The following is a 21005-nucleotide window of genomic DNA, read 5'->3' on the forward strand; positions in this document are numbered from 1 at the left end:
CTGCTGTCGAACTGACCTCAAACATGAACCTTCACAAACAGCTGTGTGTCAGTTCAGGCCACATCGTCCATGTGCACTTGTGACAGTGTTGTTTTTTTATGGCCCTTTTACTTGTGACCTTTGCACTGATGACGTGATGCTCCGTCCCTCGCCAGGCCTTTTTAACCTCTGCGCCGCTCTGCTCCGCCCACACACACACTACTCTATATCTCGTTGCCGTGTCCTTGAACGACAACGACAGCACTCGCTCTGTCAGAAGCATCTGGTCACAGTGACAAGGTGAAAGTGTGCTCCTGCCACATCGACACAAAGACCCGATAGTGTTTACAGGCCACAAGTTCAAATCCAAAAAAAGATTTACAAGTGAAGCTCCTGTAAACTAGACCAAGGCAAACAATTAGTTAATTCATTTAGTACTGTCCCTTTTTTTTTAACTTCATGATCAAAATTACTTTTTAAAAACTAAAAAAACTTTATTTTAGTCGTTGTTTAAATCTTATTTTTTAATCTCTCAGGTGTCATAAAGGAGTAACTGATGATGACGGTCGTTCATCTGGCTGCAGCTCAACCTTCTGTTTCATAGATTAATTAACTGGCACAAAAAGAGAAGTTTTGTACATTAAAGCAACAGGATGATAGTTGTTCAATCATTTCTGTTAACGCCCTTACAAAATTAGGTGTCACAACATCCTCGGTTACGTCACGTTCACCCTCTGAGCCGCCTGTTTTTGGACTGGATTATTAAGTCTTCTTGTGAGTTCTGAGTAAGTTTTTAATGTGGGAGGAAAGTCTGCATGTGTATATCGACACTTTGGGAGTTTCCTCAACCTTTCCTCCTCTGGCTGAACCCGTTTTTTTCCTATCTGAAGGAGGAGGTTCAGTCACGTCCGTTGTACCGCTCCAGCCTTTTTCCTGGAACACAGAGGAAACTGATTAAAGACTAAATGGAGCAATTAACAAGCGGGCTCCTACCGTCCCTCAACTTCTGTCTGATTGCAGATAAGCACTCCTTGACGTTTTGTTGAGCAAAGAGGCCTTAAGAGTCAATGCAGTATGTGCGGTCTACTTAGGGATCCCCAGTGGCCACAAAAGCAAAATTATACAAGGAAATCTCCTTTGCTATCGATCCGGTGCAGCATAAATTAAACAAAGACATGTATATTTTAACACGTTTGATCGTTGCTCTTGAGGAAAACCAAGAGAAAGAACTTAAAGGCAGCAGTTTGGGATTTAAAGGCTCTTTGGACATAGATGAGGAGTCTTATCTTAACTAGAAAAAAGACGGGGGGATTTTCTTCCTCCCCGAGCCACACCGACCGCTAATCTCAATATTCACCTTTTGCAACTTTGTGCCCGAGCGCTTGCCTCCCAGAGCACCTCGTTGTTTCCCAGGATCTCACAGGAGGAGAGATTTAGGGCCGTGTAGAGTCCCCGAACAATGACTGGCCAACCTCCAAAGAGGCTTGTTGAGTGGACGGACTTGTCCAGCCACAGTCCAAATTTAATTAGCTTCTCAACCCAGTTTGGGGGGAAAACAATAGATCAAGAAGAGGAAGTGTTCAGGAGCTAAATGGTTCCAACAAAGCAGTGAATACTGAGGATCAAGAGCTTCTTATTCACACCGTTTGTAACGCTAATTTGTCTCTGACTGCTGGTAATTAAAATCTTTCAGGTGGACTCCATCTATTTTCCAGAATCTATCCGCAGAAGTTGCAGCATCACATCTAAAGCCACGCCAATACCTCAACGCCGTCGTGCACCAGGGGTCCAGACTAACTTTATTTACTAGAAGCACAGTGGCCCCTGACTTAAGATTTTTAGTTTAGGGGTGGAAGCAGAACATTTATAATTCGACTTGCAAAGCAAATATTCCCATTTCAGATTGTTACTATTTTTTTTATTTTTTTTATTTTTATTGACAACCAAAATAATAAAACACGATCAAATTAATCGTAATTACCAATACATTTCAGTTCATATAAAGTAAAAGTGAGAGAAGAAGAAAAAAACAAAACAAAACAAAGAAATTCACATTGTTACTGATAAATATGTTGATGATGATCCTTATGGTCCTGTAAATCAGGATTTTCCTCTGGTACACGAGGGTTACCAGGGAGAAAGTATTCATCCATTGTTTGCTTAGCGAATTTTTTTTATTTATTTATTTATTATTAAGGGGCAGTCTGGAGCCCTGCGCACCATTCAAAGTTGTGTGTCTAGAGAACGCGTCGCTGTGCAATTCACCTCACTTTGTTCATCTTCCGGCTTCGTTTGTTCGAACAATGACGACCGAGTGGAGTGGATTGTTTCTGGAGTTGGAAATTATTGATGTTGAACAACAAATGCTACAAACAATTTAAATATGATGGTATGGCATGAAAGAGAAACTGGGAAAGCTGAATGCCAGAAATGGCGTTCTGAGCTGACCAATCACAGCCCTAGTTATAGAGCTTTTTTTTGGCGCAGGGCTTCGCGGCGTGGCAGACAGCTCTGTGGGGGAACGCTGTCGGCTTGTCAGGACGTACGTCGTCTGTTTCATGTAGCGCAGGTCGAGTTCTGGTAAAAGTCTTGACGTTGAGGGTGATCGACAGAAGAACCTGCAGCTTCTCCCCCAACTGTCTGTCTCTGCGCCAGGGTGTCAGGTTAACAGGACGACCGCTGCCAAGTGGGTTAGGGTGGAAATGAGAGCGTTGCCGTGGCGCCGGTCCAGCACATCACCACTACCACCACCATCACCACCTTCATCTTCATCACCACTATGCACTGTCACACCGGAGCGACGTTTCCATATTTCACATGCACGCATTGCAAACAGCTCTTCTTCGCCCCGCCGCAGGAGAAGATGTGAAACTGATTGATCAAAGTCTGTTTGTTCTCTCTGCGAGCCAAAAACCAAATTGCCGGCGTTGGCCAGAGCTTGAACTTTAGCACAACCCCGTTACGTATCAGCAGCCAGAGCCCTGGCACCTGCGCCTCGTCCAGACAACTGTCTGCACCGGCTGGAGGAGAAACTTCACACACAAACACACACACACAGTGATCAAAAGTTTGTGTGTATTTGTAGTGGTTTATTTAAAAGTATATTTGTTTTTATTGCACTTTTCAACAGTCATTAGTTTTTAATCAGGCTAGTAAGTGAAGTGTAATATAAGATTGTGTCTATCTAACGATCTCGTGTCTGTCTGTATGGTGTATTAAGACCAGAAGACAAGAGAATTCAAGATTTTCTTTTCTTTGTCGTTAATGATATTAGATAACACGTTATTAAATCTTTTGCTGACACATAATCGCGTTTAATCCGACACCGAAACGATGCAGAGATTGATATTGATAATGAAAATAACCCTTATTTACAGCCATGATCATACAAATGACCCATAGGACTAGATTGAGGCCTGTCTTATCATTATCGTCCTGATTGTGGAGTCAGGTGTTGTTAACCCCGTGAACTTCCTGAATGCCGTTTCGATTTTTTTGTGCGGTTAATCTACAGACATTGTTCTCCCTAGTGAAACCGGGCTCATAAAACCAGTGAAAGCAGCTGATAAGGGCTGAAGATGAACAACATCTCTCTATCTGAGACGTTGCTGTTCGGGCTTTTCCTGCGGATCTGAATCGGCAGCGCCTCCTCCAAACCTCTGCAGCCTGTGCAGACATGCAAAGATCCTGATTTCCGCATGAATATTTCAGCTCTCCACGAAAGCACGGCGGTAGCCACCTGCTACCCGAGGCCTTGAATGCGCACAAGCCCTTAAACGAGCGGCGCAAGCCAGTTTTGTCTTTTCTCCTCTGCCAGGATTACTGAGCTCTCAGGTTACAGTTGTGAGAGCAGAGAGGAGCTATAAAGGCATCCTATACTGCAGCAGGTGTGAACCGCCGTCAAGGCTCACGTGTTGCATTTAATCCCACGTCCATTCATGCATTATATTTAATTACACCTCCATCACTAATAGTTACTGTGGGAGGAAAAATGTTAAAATTTCCAACCTGAAAATAGACGAGAGCGAAATGTGCAGCCGAAACCACAAATAACCACCTATAACTTTAACAAAGAAGGTAATTACATAAAAAAACACAGATTTTATTCATTGTTGCAGTGGGGACTTGGTTGATTTTACCCTTTGCTGTAAATGCTGCTTTCTGCCCACATGTTATTGTATCAGTCTTATTATTACAGAGCACTGACGGTGTGTCTATTATTCTCAGCGTTAATGGTTGGCAGTAACGAACAAAGACACCTGATATTCTCAGACACAGTAGGAAAAGCTTTCGTGGAACGTCTTGCTTTCAACCTCTTATCACCCTATCAGGTGGCCATGGCAGCTTAGCTCCAGTTTTGGGCAGCCTGAGCCACCCAGGGGGGGGAGGGAGGAGGAGGAAGAGGAGGAGGACGACTGGTGTAGCTGCTGGTCAGACGCCGTTTTATCTTCAGAAAATTCAGCTTAATTAGAACCTTTGACGGAGGAAAGTGTTGGATTTTAGTCGGTTTTATCTGGAGTTTAACAGGGGTTTTCGCGCCGCCAGGGACATAACAGTTGGTCTACTTAAAACAGGACCTTGTTCAGACTTGCCACAGAGCAACACCCACACTCTGAACTGCTGGATAATGAGCAGAAGTGTCTATAGATATGCGCTTAAAATATACAAACCCCAACCGGAAGTCTGTGTTGAATCATCAGCTGCTGCTCCTCTGATCTGTGGAACAAGAAGGGCCAAGCCTTTTCCTGATTGACTCACTGGGACAGTTTCAGTCCAGAGACCGACGACTGTGTATCTTACACTAATGTCCTCCAAGAATGTGAACTAATGGAGCTCAGCTTTTTACATCAATCACATCCCAGAGTGTGGGCTCAGTGAGAATAAAATGGCTTACATGGTATTGACTTATCCAAACATGACTCAGTAATAATTAAAGGGTTAAACTTAATTAAATATCTGTTCAACACAATGAAAATAATCATGTGTGTTTATTCTGATTATACTTGATATTAATCATTTTTATTTAGAGCTTCCTAATGAGCAAATAAGAGCTGAAGCTGAATTAATTTACTGTTCTTTTAATCAGTTTACGGTTTTGTCCATAAAATTAGACGTCTTCATTTTCCCTATTTTATCTGATGCACAATCCAACGCCCAAAGATATGAATCAATGCTTGAGGCAGCAGATATTTCACTTTCTTTCCGCCAAAAAAAAAAAAAAAAAAAGCCTAATGGATCAATCATTTACACAGCTATACGTTCATTTTCATTGCAGCTCTGTACTTTTTATGGTTATATTCATTATCTCTTAACCTGACCGATATTTTCTTTATTCGTCAGTTAATTATTTCTTGACTGAAATGTCAGGGGGAGAAAAAAAAAGGCTGTTAAATTCCCGAGGGAACCATCCAAAATCCAAAGATATTCAGTTTACTGTCACATCTCCCAAAGATAAGCAGTGAATAACGACATTTTAGCCGCTGATTAGTTTTCTGTCTGAACGAGTCCCTTCAGCTCAGATTCATCCCACCGATAATCACATGTTGATGAACTCCTAGTTATTTTCCAGTTTTGTATTAATAGTGTTTTTTATATTGAGGAGATGAAGAGAATACAGAATCCTGTAGCTCATCTCAAAGTGAAGCCCCCACATTAGACTGCTTTCTAATACCTATTGAACACTTTACCAATCAATACTGTATCACTTATGACTTCCCCTTTTTGCAGGAGCTTCTTTCCTCATGGGCTCAGATATATGTACTGTTGTTACTCCAGTCGGGGATATGGAGCTGTTGAGTGCAGAGGAAATGCTTGTCTGAGGGAGGAGACTGTAACCTCTATTTGAAGGTGACCAGGCTGTGTGGGAGTGCGGCCTACTGGGGACCCCTTCTGGCTAGAAACGAGATTTCATCAGCAATCATTAGTGACCCTTTTTTTTAATTCCTTTTTATTATTATTATTATAAGTCTCCTGCTGTTTTCACAATGTCAGCCAGAGCAGAAGACACTGTGATTCTCATTTATGATTGGGAAAACCTGACAATTATTCCCCCCATTTCTATTATTATTCCCACTGTAGTTAAGAAAATATCATTAGTGTTAGCAGATACAAAATGTTTAAATAAAAGTCAGAAGGTTGAATGTCCATGTTTAGTAGCTGTTACGATGCAACATGTCCAATTGTCCATGTTAAAAACATGCATACTATATCCAAATTCCAATAATATTTTGGTAACACTTTATTTGACGCCTATCTCAGTTATAGCACTGTATAGCCTAACTATCATTATAAACACTCATTAATTATCATAAGGCTTTATAACAATAAGCATAACGCATCATAGAGCATTTTATAATGGCTTATAAGATCAAGTTCTATAATAGTTATAATGCTCTATAATATGTTATGCTTATTGTTATAAAGCCTTATGATAATTTATGAGTGTTTATAATGATAGTTATGCACGTTTATAAGCCAATTATAACACATAACTATTTATAATGCATTATCAATGTGGGCATTGTCAGCGAGTTACTAACAACGTATTATAATACCTGGCCTTATAATTTGTGATTTGCTGACGCTCTAAAAAAGAAATCTAATCAATAAGTTGATTGGTTCCTTACTGTGCCACCACACATAAAACACTGCCTGATTTTTTTTTTTTTAATGCTGAAAGCCTTTAAAGGATGTAATGATATCTCGGCCCTGCGAGGTCAGTGCTGTTGTTTCGTTCTCACTTTTCGATCTAATTTTTCTGACTCATCGTCCCACGCTCTTATAATGGACGTTTTTGTGGAGCTACAGACTGGTCGTCTCCTGTCAGCCCCCCCAACACCACCACCACCCTCCCCCTCTCTCTCTCTCTCTCTCTCTCAGCACTTCTGATGAGCTCACCAAGCTCATAATGAACCCCCCCCCCCCCCCCCCCCCCCAAAAAAAAAAAAAAAACTCCAGAAAACACTCTCAGACTGTGGTTTTCAAATATGCTGCTCTGCTCAGCTCAGGGACGACGAGCGCTGACAACCCCGGGTTTGGTCTGCAGCTTCCACAACGGATCAATGCAGACAGTTTCTGCTGAGAGAGACTTCACTTATCCTTTTTTTTCTTCTGTATGTGTGTGTGTGTGTGTGTGTGTTTCATCGCTCTCCCTGTCTGCCTGTTTCCTCCAGGATGTACCCAATAAAAGAGGTTCCTGTGGAGGCAGAGGCCCTGACTGACTGGCTGTATCAGAGGTTTGTGGAGAAGGAAGAGCTGCTGGCCCACTTCTACGACACAGGTCTGTCTCTGCACATCTCGACTCAAAACTGAAACATAAACACATCAGTTCAACTATTCCACATATTCCTCTCCTACATTTCCCTGTGACGAATACCAGACACAAACTCAAAATACCATTACTGGAATGATTTCAAAATTGAGCCTTTTCTTTACTTTTGGTTTTAATTACAGCAGGGAAAGTAAGTACTGAATGTGTAAACTTTTTCTCAGAAAATATATTTGCATCTCATGATGGAGAAAAGCAAAGAGCTTCTCAAGACCTTCAGAAACTTATGTTGCAGAACATACTGATGACATCGGTTACAAACATCTCTGAATGCACCGTTTTATCCGTTAGTGCTGTTATCCAGAACTAAAAACAACAACATTTTACCATAAACTGGCCACGACCAGGTCCTCACAAGAAAACTAAGGAGAGTCGTCCAAAAGCCAAGGACACTGACAGAGAGATTTAGAGAGACCTGGAAGAAGCAGGTACAGTTATATATATTAAAAAAAAAAAATGTATTTAACCGCCATGGCCTCTATGCTGCTCACCATTCAAGTCTATTAACGCGTTCAATACTTATTTTCCCCGCTGTATATGTAAGATGTAAGATGTAAGATGAAGTTCCTCAAGACAGTTTTATGCTTTCATTTTTTTCTTCTAATAACTATTTCTGTTTACATTTCCCTGTGTAATAAAAAAAAAAAGTCAGTATATTTAACTCCAGGGGTCAGCAGTAAATCAATATCTCGTCTTCTCATGTTCAAAACATTCTGTTGTGGCCTCATATCATGGAAAAAAAAAAAGACTTGCACAGAGACAAAATGACAGGTAGTAAATTCTTGTGTACTTTAAAGTGAACAGGCAGTGATTTCAGACGCGGCCGGAGGCTCCGGGCAGCGTTTCCTCTGGCTATGTTTGACTAACATCTGAGGGCTGCAGTGTTGCTAGGAGACACGCCGTCGTTACAGCCTCCTGTTAACGATAATAAAAGTAGCTTTTCTTTGCTGGCGAACTGTTAATGATTTAATCCTCGTGTCTCCTCACAGCATCGTCCAATTAGCAGCGTCAGTCAGCACGCGATCGACACGCCGCTGTTCCTTCATGTTACTGCAGCTTTGTCTGTGTTTTAACTTTTACTGTTACAGCTATTATTTGTGAAATATAACACAAGCCAACATGACAACCTAACTACATACCAGAGCTTATTAGATAATGGAGAGAGGGTTTATTTTGTCTGGGTTTCTGCCGACCCTCCCTCCCTAACTGATGTCTACATGATGGATGTTACTGCCTCTTGAGTACATGAAGATGTTACACAACATAAATGAGTACTTTTTGCCTCACATATTCACACCCTCACAGTGGAATATCCCATCATGATTATGAAGGGTAAATCCTAAACTTCTACTACACCTTACTACAACTTCTGAGAGAAAGCCGAGGGAAAACTAGAGAGATAGCAGCAGAGGTGATGGAGTTATTTGCACTTCTGTTCCAACTCTGAATAAAAAGTTCTAAATAAATTTAAAAAACACACAATAATAAAGATTCCTTTCAGCTTCTCCCATCAGGATACAGATACAGAGTCCCCGGGGTCAAGAAAAACATTTATAAAAACTCATTAATTCCCACAGCCATAAACATTCTCAGCAAAAACTGGACAATTCAAGTGCACCACACCACTGATCACCATTTCATCACTTTAAAGGGATACTTCAACTTTTTGGCAAATTGGCATAATCCCTATAGTTTAAGGAGTGAGATAATAACAGAACGTTACGAGACAGAGTTGTTTTAGAGGTAAATTCATGCAAAACCACTGATGCGCGTTCCTGTCAGGGGCAGTTTTTCAGCAAGCAGTCTCTGTATTTCCCTCTAAAACAACTCTGTCTCGTAGCGTACCGTTATTATCTCATAGCGTGGTGAATGTGCAGGTCACAACTTGTCCACCAGAGCGTTTTGGAGTTGTTGGATTGTGTATATGATGAGTTTGATGAGGGAAACCAAGAAATCCCATGAGCCTCCGTAGCGTAGCTCTGAGCAGCTCACGGCTCTGCTCCGCCGTTCTAAAAATAGCTTGCACCGACAATTAAAGGTAACGAACCTACTGCTATGACTATAGGGATTATGGCAATGGGCCAATTTGCCAAAAATGTTGAACTATCCCTTTAAAGGAGAACCAGCTCTAAAACACAAACACATCACGGTCGGTCAAGAGCCCAGATCTCGGCGTGACCAGCAGAACTGAAACTAAAATACATTTTAACTACATCTGTGACACAAAGTCCCCTGAAGAGCAAAATGCTGATGAGCTGATGTTTGTGTGTCCGTCTCTCTCTCTCTCTCTCTCTCTCTCTCTCTCTCTCTCTCTCTGCAGGATCGTTCCCGCTTCCAGACGGGACACACAAGGAGACGGTTTCCCGGCAGATGACCCTGGACCCCGTGTGGCTGTGCATGATCCAGGCGTTGGCGTTCGTCTCCGGCTACGTGTGGTACAGCGTCCTCCAGTACCTCTACTGCTGTTTATTTTGAGTGCGCTGATGAGGCGAGAGTCTTAATCGGACCACTGGAAAAGCCTCAGGATCGGTTGGTGTGTGGCCCCCCGGCGTCACACGTGCCCCCCCGCCCGCCCGCCTCCTCTTACTCCTCCTCCTCCACCACCTCCTCCTCTTTAAACCCCCCGCAGCCCCTCCTAAACGATGGATGAATGTACATTTGCAACAGTGGAGAGACTCAACCAGGAAACAGCAAAAACATATGAAGACAAGTACACGAACACGCCGATTTTTACAGACGATGACGATGACGACGACGACCCCAAAAACGATACGAGAAACTGGTCACAGGCATAGTTAACTCACACACAGAACCTAACAAACACCACACACACGCGCTCCAAACGGCCTAGCAGAATAATCTCTCGCACTCGTCACCACTCACATTTTGATGTTTACACGACGTCCTCATACACGTAGACGCTCACACGTTACATAACTTTTTATTCAAAGTTAAAAACGAAAATGAGGCTCAGGACTGCTCCAGAAAAAAAAAAAACGTTCTGGACCGGACTCTCTTTCTCTTTCTCTTTCCCTCTCCTCCTCCCTCCCCCGGTCCCCCTCCCTCTCGCCCCCCCGGGCTTTAGCCGTCGTAGTTTTACAGAGTATAAAAAGTGTGTATGGACGCGTGTGTGAGTGGATCTATGTGACTAGAAGCATAATGTCTGCCCGTGTTTCTTCCTCCTCCTGGCGAGAGCTGACGTCACGAAGCCCATTGGACCTCTGTCTCTCTTGTTCAGCTCGTCGCCGATGAACTTGGCCACGCCCCTTTCCAGAGCGAGCGGCCGTCAACGGACGCGGAGGCTGCACAGCCGGCCGCCGCTCTGGCCTTCATTGCACTAAGGATCCATACTGCCCTCACTGCTCCTGAACAGTAGCTGTCAGTCAGTGTTTTTTTCATTTTTTATTTTGTTTTCACACCCCCCCCCCCCCTTTAAACCCGCATATCTCCACGACTACGGCCATCGTTATTTGTCGTCTTTTATTTTTGTTTTATTTTATTTTTTGTTGCTTTTGCTGTTGTTGTTGTTGTTGTTGTTGTCGATGTTGTCGTTATTGTTGATGTTGTTGTCATCAGGACTTTTTTTTTTCTCCACTCCCCCCCATTGTCCGCCTGTCTGTCTGTCTGTCTGTCTGTCGAGGCAGTATTCTGAGCTCACTGAAAGAGGGGGGATCATGTTTACACTGGCGGCCCTGCTGAAAGCCCGAAAAGGACGGCGGCTACGACGAGGTGCTCGATTACGGATCTTTTTTCTTGTTTCAGACGTTTATAAAAGGAAAAAAGGAAGAGGAGACGGTGGCGTAACGCTAACTCAGAAAAATGGAAAGGAGAAAAAAAGAAGAGAAAAAAAAACGTGGGCAAGAATTTCAGTCTGACCACCTATAAAGTAATTCTCTCGATGTGGATTTTCCTTTTCACCCTCAACATTCGTACACACACACACACTTACAAACTCTTACACACACACACACACACACACACTCGGCCATGTGCAGCTCCACAGCGGAGTCAGACGTCTCTGTCTCCAGGATCATCTCAGCAAAGCCAGACTGAGAAGGCACAGACTCTTTATTCCCACATTGGACTTATATAGTTTTACAAATATTTAAGCCATATGCTTAGTGTTGTCGGGGTGGGACAAAAAGACATGGAAGAAGAAAAAGAAAAAAGAAAAAAGAAGATTTTTTTATAGAGAGCTACCCTAATGTTCAGCAATCTAAAATAGAGATTTTGGCTTACAGGACTATAGGTGTCATTACTGTAAATTTACAGCATAACCTGCCTAAGTGAGTGTGTGTGGTTGTCGTTATCCCCTTCCTCCCTCCCTCCTCCCCCGCCCACCCTCCCCACCCCTCCCACCCCCCCATTTTTGATATATATGATTCATGTCGTGTTGCTCTGTGATGTCAGAGTGTGGCGGCATTTTCACCACAAGTGGTCAAATTTTATTTCATTTTAAAAATTACATGAACTTTTGTCCTCATGTCACACGGTCTGTTTAAATCTTGTACATAATGAAGCTGAGGAAGAGTTTTCATTGTCGGAAATGAGCGTTTCTCTCTGTCTCTCTCTCTCTCTCTCTCTCTCTCTCTCTCTATTTTTTGGGTCCGTGATAATTGCAGTTTTTTTTTTTTTTTTTAGTTTAAATTATCATGAATGTTAAAAAAAAAAAAAAAAAAAAACAAGAAAGAAGAAGAAAGCAAGGATTTCCCTTTCACTTATCAGTGTTAAAGCCCTGTATTTTTTTTTTTTTTTTTTTTTTTTTAATATATCTTGTTTTTCCTTGAGGTCCTGAGCAGGAATTTGTCATGTGCTTCAAGACACCAGAACTACTGTAACTGTCTGTGTCCAGGCTGACACAACTATTTGCACAGTAACACACACTCGGGCCCAGTTTCACACTTGTACAATGGTACACGGTAAATCATGAGGAGTTGGTGGGAAAACTGCGACTATCGAGCCTTACCTGATGTCCTGGTAGACCACAATCCTAAAAAAAACAAACAAAAAAAAAAAAAGTAAATGCTGTTTCCTCACAATCCCTCTCGACAAACACTCTGCTGCTGTTGTGGTGTTTGTTACGAAGACGATTTCAAGGAGTTCGAGCTAAAACTGGGCCGGTGAGGAAAGGGATCACTCTTCACTGAGAAGGGAAACTCTGGCAGGGCCCTGCAACGATGCAGCTGTTCTCTCTCGAATGTACTCGTGTTGTGGTTTTGAGGTCAATTCTATGTAATTTGCTTATAGCCTGCTTTAAATAGGAAAATTATAGTGGAGCAGCAGTTATCATCGTTAAGAACTAATACATCTTAGTAGTTCCTGCCCTTCCTGTGCGCCACTGTTGGTAGAAACTGTGTGTGAAAAAATAAAAATAAAAAAAATAATAATTTAAAAAGGGCTACCTGATTGGGTAGGTGATAACATTTTTAATCAGGCTGTAAATGTTTCATCCAGCGGCCCTTTCAGATTCCCCTCCATCGTGAGAGTGACTTGAAATGAAGCTTCATATTTTTTCTTTTTTTTTTGCCTTTTTAAATTTTTTTTTCTTTTCTTTTATTATTTTTTTTCTGACCATGTTTCCAAAGAAGGCAGGGAAATAATGTTTTCCTAGATGTGGTTTTAGGAAATAAACACAATAGGGATTTAAACGAATTATACTAGAACTGTCTGTAATTTTCCATTTTGTACTTCTCCTTTAATTCCTAGCTACACAGCCATTTTACAACACAAAAAATTGTGCTGTAATAAAACATCATAAAGATCCTAAGCTGTGTGCTGCTCCTCTTTAATATGTTCTTTTTTTCTTTTTCTTCTTTTGCACAGAGCAAATACTGTTGTCTTGGGTCATATGATTTTTGTAATTCTTCTTTTTCTTTGTAATGAAATAAGTTTGTAACGTAAGAGCATACTGAGAGACAAAGATGTCAGGGATTGAAACACAAAATACACATTTAATGTCAGCTGGGAGGGTAAGTATTCACAGGTATACATGATGTGCATTCAAGTAATGATTTTATGCGTTTTAATAATTGGGTCTTTGTTTAAACGTATTTTGGTCACAACCAGAAGAAAATGTATTTATTGCTGCATTTCTGTGTGAAAAGTGTTTATTGATTTGTTTGTAGGTGATAATTCAACAAGGTAATCATGGATATCCTTTATGAAAAGACTAAATTGAAATACGTTAATGGGAAGAGATCAGATCAGGCTGAATTGAGTTACACAGAGAAAAAACTGTTTATATACTCGAAGTGGAAAGAAGGCGCTCTGTCTTGATTCCCATTGATTTAAAGTTACACTTGTCTAGAGGGTTTTCTCTCTCTTGTCTGCAAATGTAAATGTCAACTTTCCCATCTCGTCTGCTCCGAGGTACGAGCGGACGACGGTCTCCAGGTAACTGACTCCTGTGTTTGCTCAGATCTGCTTCTGTTGTTTAACAGCGGTGTCAGTCGCCGGCTGCTGAAAGGCAGCGCTTCACGTTACAGAGCTCTGATTTCAGCTGTGAGGCCGGCTCGCTGACCGTGGCCTGGTGTCAGGACTCAGCAGCGTTGAAAACTCTCAGACAGAAACGCCACAGACGTCTCAGATTATCAGAGATTATTAGTTTTACTTGTTTGGAGTAGAATAATATGATTAATATATGAACCTGTTGTACCTTGATCTGATGAGGAGGCTGTGGAGCAGAGCTGGATTTGGAAAGTTCACCCACTCAGATCAGAGTCAGAGATAGATACATCCAAATATACAAGATATATATAGGAAAAGTTTCCTCTGAGTATAGTATAGACGTCGCCAACCCAGGAGTACTGACTTTGTGGCGTCTATGCTGATATATTTTAGTCAATAAATAGTCTGGAGAAAGTCACTTTGACCCAGAGAGGATATGGATTAGACCAGGGGAGTCAAACATGCGGCCCGTGGGCCAAGACTGGCCCACCAGAGGGTCCAATCCGGCCCGTAGAATATTAGCGCAAGTGTGAAAATTACATAGAAGACATAAGAGACGTGATGTTGCTGAAACTGCACATAGTTTTTGCAAGAAAACTCAGGTTGTTTACAATATGTTTTGCAAAAGGGATAGTTCATGACCTGTAATAATCGTAATAGTGTAGGCCTACGTGTTCTTTGCACTTACTTACTAATACAAAGAGAAATTTAAAGTTTTTGTTATTTATAGGTTAGTATGATATTATTTTACTGGTCCAGCCCACTGGAGATCAAATTGCGCTGTATGTGGCCACTGAACTAAAATAAGTTTGACACCCATGCATTAGACAAACCAGATGTAATGTGCTAATTGGAGAGTTAGTATAGAAGTGTTTTTTTTTTCTTAAAGGGATACTTCACCCAAAATGGATAATTCAACAATTGTCTGCTCTCCGTCATGCCAAGGAAGGGTTTGGAGATTTTTTTTTGCTGCGAGATCTTCGTTCGTCGTTGTAAACCATTGGATGAATCATGTAAACACGGAAGAACATCTCACAGCGAATCTCGCACAGCCACTGGGAGCTACTGCTACAACAAGGCTAAAAACAGAGATCAGATTATTTTTTTCTGAACAACTTTTTCATGTTGCGGCTTCAGGACACTTGGGTCAGTACGGACGAGCAGTATGGAGGTATTTGGATGTTTCACAGTGTGTGTTTTGGACGGTTCAAAAGTGAGCACTATCCGCCGCCATTATATGAAAATCGGTTGCCCCCCCTGAAACTCCAAAAGCGTTTTGATGACTCAGAAAGTTCTCCAAACCCTTCCTTGGCATGACAGTGAGTAGACAATTGGTGAATTATCGATTTTGGGTGAAGTATCCCTTTATTTTTATTTTACTTTAGCCAGAGTCAGGCTAGCTGTTTCCCTCTGTTTCCAGTCTTTATGCTAAGCTATGCTAACTGGCTCGTATCTAAACTACAAGTGGTGTTCACGTGACTCTGGTGAAACAGTAGGCCTATATTTCCAACAATATAGGCAACAAGTGCAGCACTTGAATGGATGTATGGTATGATGATGCTTCATTACAGTTTGAGAGGTGGTCAACATTACATTACATAACCTCCCCCACCCCCCTCTATTGACTATGGCAGTCGATATGAGTGGTGTTGCGTGTGCTGCTGAAATTGTTGGATTCACAGGATAAATGGAAACAAAGGCCAGCGTGGTGGCGTGCCAATAAGCCATCATCAACTACATCTCTATAGCAACCAACCGCAGCGATGTGTGTGTTGTGGGGGCTCGGGTCTGCTGCAGGAAAAGCCTTCATGCTCCAGGCGGCCAATGGGAACGGAGGGTGCAAACAGCAGGAAGTGAGCTGGAAAATGGGATTAAATATGCAGGAAGCATCGCCAACATACCAAAGGGGCCTCGCAGTCAGTCAGTCAGTCAGGGTGGTGATGATGCTGCTGCTGCACCTTCTCCATCATCATCATCATCATCATCACCCTGCATGGAGAATCTCGCCACTCGGTACAAGCTCTCAGAGATGGACAGAGTACTCGACCCCAGTACTTGAGTAAGAGTACAAATACTACTGGTCAAAATTTACTCCGTTACAAGTAAAAGTAGCTCAGTCGACATGTTACTCGAGTAAGAGTAAAAAAGTACTTGCTTCTTCCTAATTAAGTATCCAAAAGTACATGCTTTTAAATTTACTAAGAAGAGTAAGAGTAAATTTCTTATTTTTCACATCAATGAATTACTATAATTTTTTCTAAATGAATTTAAGGACCTTTTAACTCTTGTTTCTGAGAGTTAACTCTTTGAAACCACCTGCCCTGATGTGCTGCTTTTAGGGGTTAGGGTTTCCTTCTTTGACAAACACAGCTTGTGTTCAATAGTATCTTAGAAAAAAAAAGAGCAGACCTGAAAGTAACGAGTACTTTTCAGCCTTCCTAGAAATTAACTCGAGTAAAAGTAAAAATATTTGTCTTGGAAATGTATTCAAGTAAGAGTAATAAGTACCAAAGAAATCTAATACTCAAGTAAAGTACAAATCCTCTGGATATGTACTTAAGTACAGTACTCAAGTAAATTTACTACATTACTGTCCTCCACTGCAAGCTCTAAATCTTTTTGCAAGGTCGCCCACATTTACACACACACACTCAGGCTCCAGAGGAACCTGAGTGTGTGTGTGTGTGTGTGTGTGTGTGTGTGTGTGTGTCTTCACCAGTGTTTTTCCTCCTCTTGACACCTGCAATCAACTATTTCACGGGCTCTGCTCTCCAAAGTCCCTCGGCCGCACTGTCACGCCTTGATGCCTGCTCCCCGGTGACCATAGCTACGCCGTGTAGTGACGGTGGCGTCCCTTGAGTCAGCAAGCTCTAAAACATCCAGCTGTGAGGAGGAGGAGGAGGAGGAGGAGGAAGAGGAGGTCCAGGTTGAATGTCACTGCAGCAGCCACCGGCCTCTTCCTGCCGTCACAGGAGGAGAGCATCATGGGAGGAGAAGAAAACACGTTGCCTGTTGCACATAGTTCAATAATCTGAATTTTTAACACCTGGAAATGTTGTTCTCACAGAAATAATGTCCCATTTAACGCATTAAAACACACACACACATGTGGCAGACTCTTTGCTGCTGCGGGCGACGAAAACAAGTGTTGCACTAAACCTGTGAAACTGATTAGATGATAATAATAATGTAATAGTGTTCATTAGTGTTAATTAATGAGCTTTAACGGTGGTGGTGGCTGAAGCTAAACTACTGTAGCTGATTCACATGGATCCAGATGTTATGCTACGCTATGGATGGATGGATGGATGGATGGATGGATGGATGGACGGACAGACAGACAGACAGACAGACAGACAGACAGACAGACAGACAGACAGATAGATAGATAGACGGACGGGTGGATGGATGGATGGATGGATGGATGGATAGGTGATAGATGGATGGATGGACAAATAGATTGATGGGTGGATGGATAGATAGATAGATAGATAGATAGATAGATAGATAGATAGATAGATAGATAGATAGATAGATGGACAGACGGGTGGGTGGATGGATAGATATATGGATGGATGGATAGGTGATAGACGAATAGATGGATGGATAGATAGATTGATGGATGGACAAATAGATTGATGGGTGGGTGGATAGATAGATAGATAGATAGATAGATAGATAGATAGATAGACGGACGGGTGGATGGATGGATGGATGGATGGACAAATAGATTGATGGGTGGATAGATAGATAGATAGATAGATAGATAGATAGATAGATAGATAGATAGATAGATAGATAGGACCTCAGTCACCCCGGGAGAGGTCAGGAGGTGATTATGGGATGTCTGTGAGTGTCTGTCCTCCCTCTCCACTCGTGGCCTTTAACAGGGGGCGGATGACGTCACCGCCGGCCTGCAGGCACCCGACCGTCTCTGTTGTTTTTAGCTGTCAGTTTTCCGCCCCCCCCCCCCCCCCCCCCCAGACTGTTCCTGGCCGATGTCCAAACTCCTCCAGCTCTTCGCAGGAGTGTGACCTTTGCAGAGGCAGACAGACAGACTGACAGACAGACAGACAGACAGACAGACAGACCGGGCCGGGCGCTCGCTCCCTCTCCGTGGTGTGAGTGGTGTCAGTGTGTGGTATACTGGCAACGCAGAGAGCGCAGAGGGCTGGAGGGAGGGATGACTAGAACACAACTGTTGTAGTACGGCCGACACCACCGTTTACCGACCTAGGGATGTCACGATTCTAGATTTTCTTGGTACGATTATTGTCAGAGAAATTATCACGGTATTACGATTATCACGATTTTTATGCATCAATACATTTCACAAGATTATGTATGTGTAAAATCAAATATAGTCAAAATATAATTGTGATTACATTACTAATCTCTAAATATCCACAAGTTTCCGGTTTTGCCGGTTTGGTGGAATTGTACGTTTACGTTTCCATGGTTTTCAGTCGTTGCCATAGTTGCGGTAAACACATGGATCTGCTTGCTTTTAACACAGATGTCAATTTGTGTGATATCCACAGTTAAAAGCTGGTGTGATGATCCATGCGTTTTACAGATTTTCATTGAAAAAAAGAAAAGAAATCCATGCATTTACCGCGACTACTGAAACCATGGAAACATAAACATAAAATTCCACCGGAAGAGCAAAACTGGCAAAACAGGCTTACGTTTTTGACGTTCGGAAAAAGGTGGATAGGACCAGTTATTAATCTCCCGGGGGAAGTGTTTGAAGTCAGTATTTGCCATCTATACCAATTTAAGTTTATTTTTTTAAATTACAAATGACACGCTAACATTTAAAGCTCCTGTAGCTACAGACTTTTCATTTGGTGTTGATTTTGGCGGCCCCTGTGGACGAAAGTGGTGGTGTTTTGCCGGAACGAAGACTGCATTTCCCACTGTCGTGAAGAAGTTTGTCCGGCCGGCGTGTGTAGATTTGTTTTGGAAACGTCGGAAGGAGATGGGACTTGCTTTTAAAAATTTTTTTAAAAATTTTTTTAGCAGCTATCTGCAGCGTGGGTAGTAATGTATCTATTCGTATTGTTTCGTCAGTGGTCCGACCCGACCATGCCTTCCAGAGGTAGGCCTATAGAATTAGACTACTTAGAAATAGCGTATCTTCACACTGATGGGCTCATTTGCTGTTGTAGGTAACAGAGACACATCAGCAGAAACCAGAGACTTTTGCGTATCCAGTTAAAAGCTCCGTACAGGGGCTTTAAATTCCCACCAATTCAGTGTTACGTTAGAAGATAAATGGACCAGTAGCCTATCTGTGCATCTTCCTTTACCTTGGTGCACAGCTGCCGATATGGTTCAGAGTCCGACATAATCTTTTTTTGGAAAGTGACGGTATTTATTTATTCTTTACAATCAATTAATTGTGGCGTTTAATACCGCGATTAATTGTGATAATTGTGACATCCCTACCGACAACACATCCCAGAGACTGCGTTTATCTCAAGCAGGGATCATCACACACACATCAGAGAAAAAAAAAACACCTTTTGATTGTGCACGCTTGTGAACTCCTTCGAAGTGAGATGTGTTGAAAATGTGACGCCTGACATTGCAAGAGCTTAATGATAACAACCAGATCTACCCAGTTTGATCTCAGCATGTTTCAGCTGCTGCAGGATCTTTGTGAAGAAATCAAGTGTGCAGCACAGACTTCAGAACCAATGTGAAACCAAAATAAAGTTATTCCCTCAGAGATTAGCTGGGTATAGATACGAAAAGAAAAGTTGTTTCTTCAGAAAGTCGATATCTGGGTATTGACAAAAAACCTAAACTGTAGGAAAAGTATTTTTAAACATTAGAAAAGTGCAGTATAAATATGTTCTCTTTTGCAGGCTGCAACAAAGAATTCACTTTTGAAATGAATGGTTTAGTCTGAATGACTGAAAATTGATCAAGTACAAGGTCATTTCTTTGACTAGAAGTCTAAAATCGCAAATAAACAGTGAAATAAAATGGAGATCATCAGCAAATCCTTACATTTGAGAAGCTAAAATCACCATCAAAGTGTTTTCACATTCACTGATATGTAGTTATACCTCAGTGGGCTACACCGCACTCATCATGATGAGCAGTAATGACATATGTGATGCCCAGAAATAGGAGCAGAGTGAGAAGTCGCTGCGTGTGGCTGCTCTCAGATGGCCTCTCCTCAGGTGGTCCTGATGGTCAAACCAAGTGACCAGTGACAATAAGACGCCCGTCAGCCTCCCCCCAGTGTCTCACATATGCAGCCGTGGAGACTGCTCCGACGACGGGATGCGACCTTTTCATGTGTTGCGGTAGAAACTGCTGGGGATTACACACACTGAGGAGAGCAGAGGCCTGAGGATCCTGTCAGTCAGTGTCACAGACTGATAAATAAAAACAAACAAAATAAAAGCTGAATTGTTTTGAGATAGAAAGTATTTCACAGACTTCTGCTTCACTTCTTTTTCCTCCTTTCAACAGAACTGATTCTGCTGCTACTTTTGAGAACACACAGAACTTTTTATCCATTTATTTACTTGGTCCTTGGATATTTTTGGAGATCTATTTTTACCTTTGCTTAATTAATTTTCTAGACAGCTACTCTTTACTGTTTCTCAAAGTAAAATGTCCCAGTCATCTGGCTATGATAAACACTTCCTGTCTCTTTCCACCTCTGTAAGGAAGATTTGTTAGTACTGGATCCCTCTGCAAACAGTTTTGTGTTTGTTGGGATCCCCATTACACCTCCTGTTATCCATATTGAAATAGTAGCTGACACTGTGTAGTCTGCAACAAAATAATAATATGGGGTTCTAGTATTTCTAATATCGAACTGTGAAACAAAAGTTGCTTTTATTTTTCTCTCCTATTTATTATATACAAATAAGATTTATGTTTATTTGATGTTTTAGAAACTGCTGTGTTTGCCATTGTTCTGCAGGCTACAGTCATTCATCGACAGCCATGCAGGGCAGCGAGGAGGCACACAGCACTAAACCTCATTCGTCTTATCAACATCATAAATTTTTGATTAGCTTTCCAAACACTGCCGCAGATGACATTCCAGCAAGACCTTGAGAAGTCTGTTGAAGATAAATGGGAAAATCCCCACGTCATCATTTTTTTTTCTCTTTTAATCAAACCATCTTCAAAATCTTTTTTTCAATTTCACTAAATAATTGAATTACACTAACCCTATTTTCCAGGAACACGATTGTATTGGTCACTGGTGTATTGCAAAATA

At 41.9% G+C, this 21005-nt stretch overlaps 1 protein-coding gene across 1 annotated transcript in view; it reads left to right on the top strand.

The window, feature by feature from the left end:
* Window positions 1-13073, top strand: part of lpgat1 (lysophosphatidylglycerol acyltransferase 1) — a 51504-nt gene extending 38431 nt beyond the window's left edge. The window contains exons 7-8 of the mRNA XM_085770606.1: window positions 7152-7258; window positions 9627-13073. Of these exons, the coding sequence (XP_085626732.1) occupies window positions 7152-7258; window positions 9627-9781 (262 nt within the window). The 3' untranslated portion in view covers window positions 9782-13073. The remainder of the gene's footprint in view (window positions 1-7151; window positions 7259-9626) is intronic.
* The last annotated feature ends 7932 nt before the right edge of the window (window positions 13074-21005 follow it).

The sequence above is a fragment of the Trachurus japonicus genome, chromosome 24 (genome assembly GCF_045865225.1).
Source record: "Trachurus japonicus isolate A0001 chromosome 24, Traja_1.0".
Classification (NCBI taxonomy): Eukaryota; Metazoa; Chordata; class Actinopteri; order Carangiformes; family Carangidae; genus Trachurus; species Trachurus japonicus.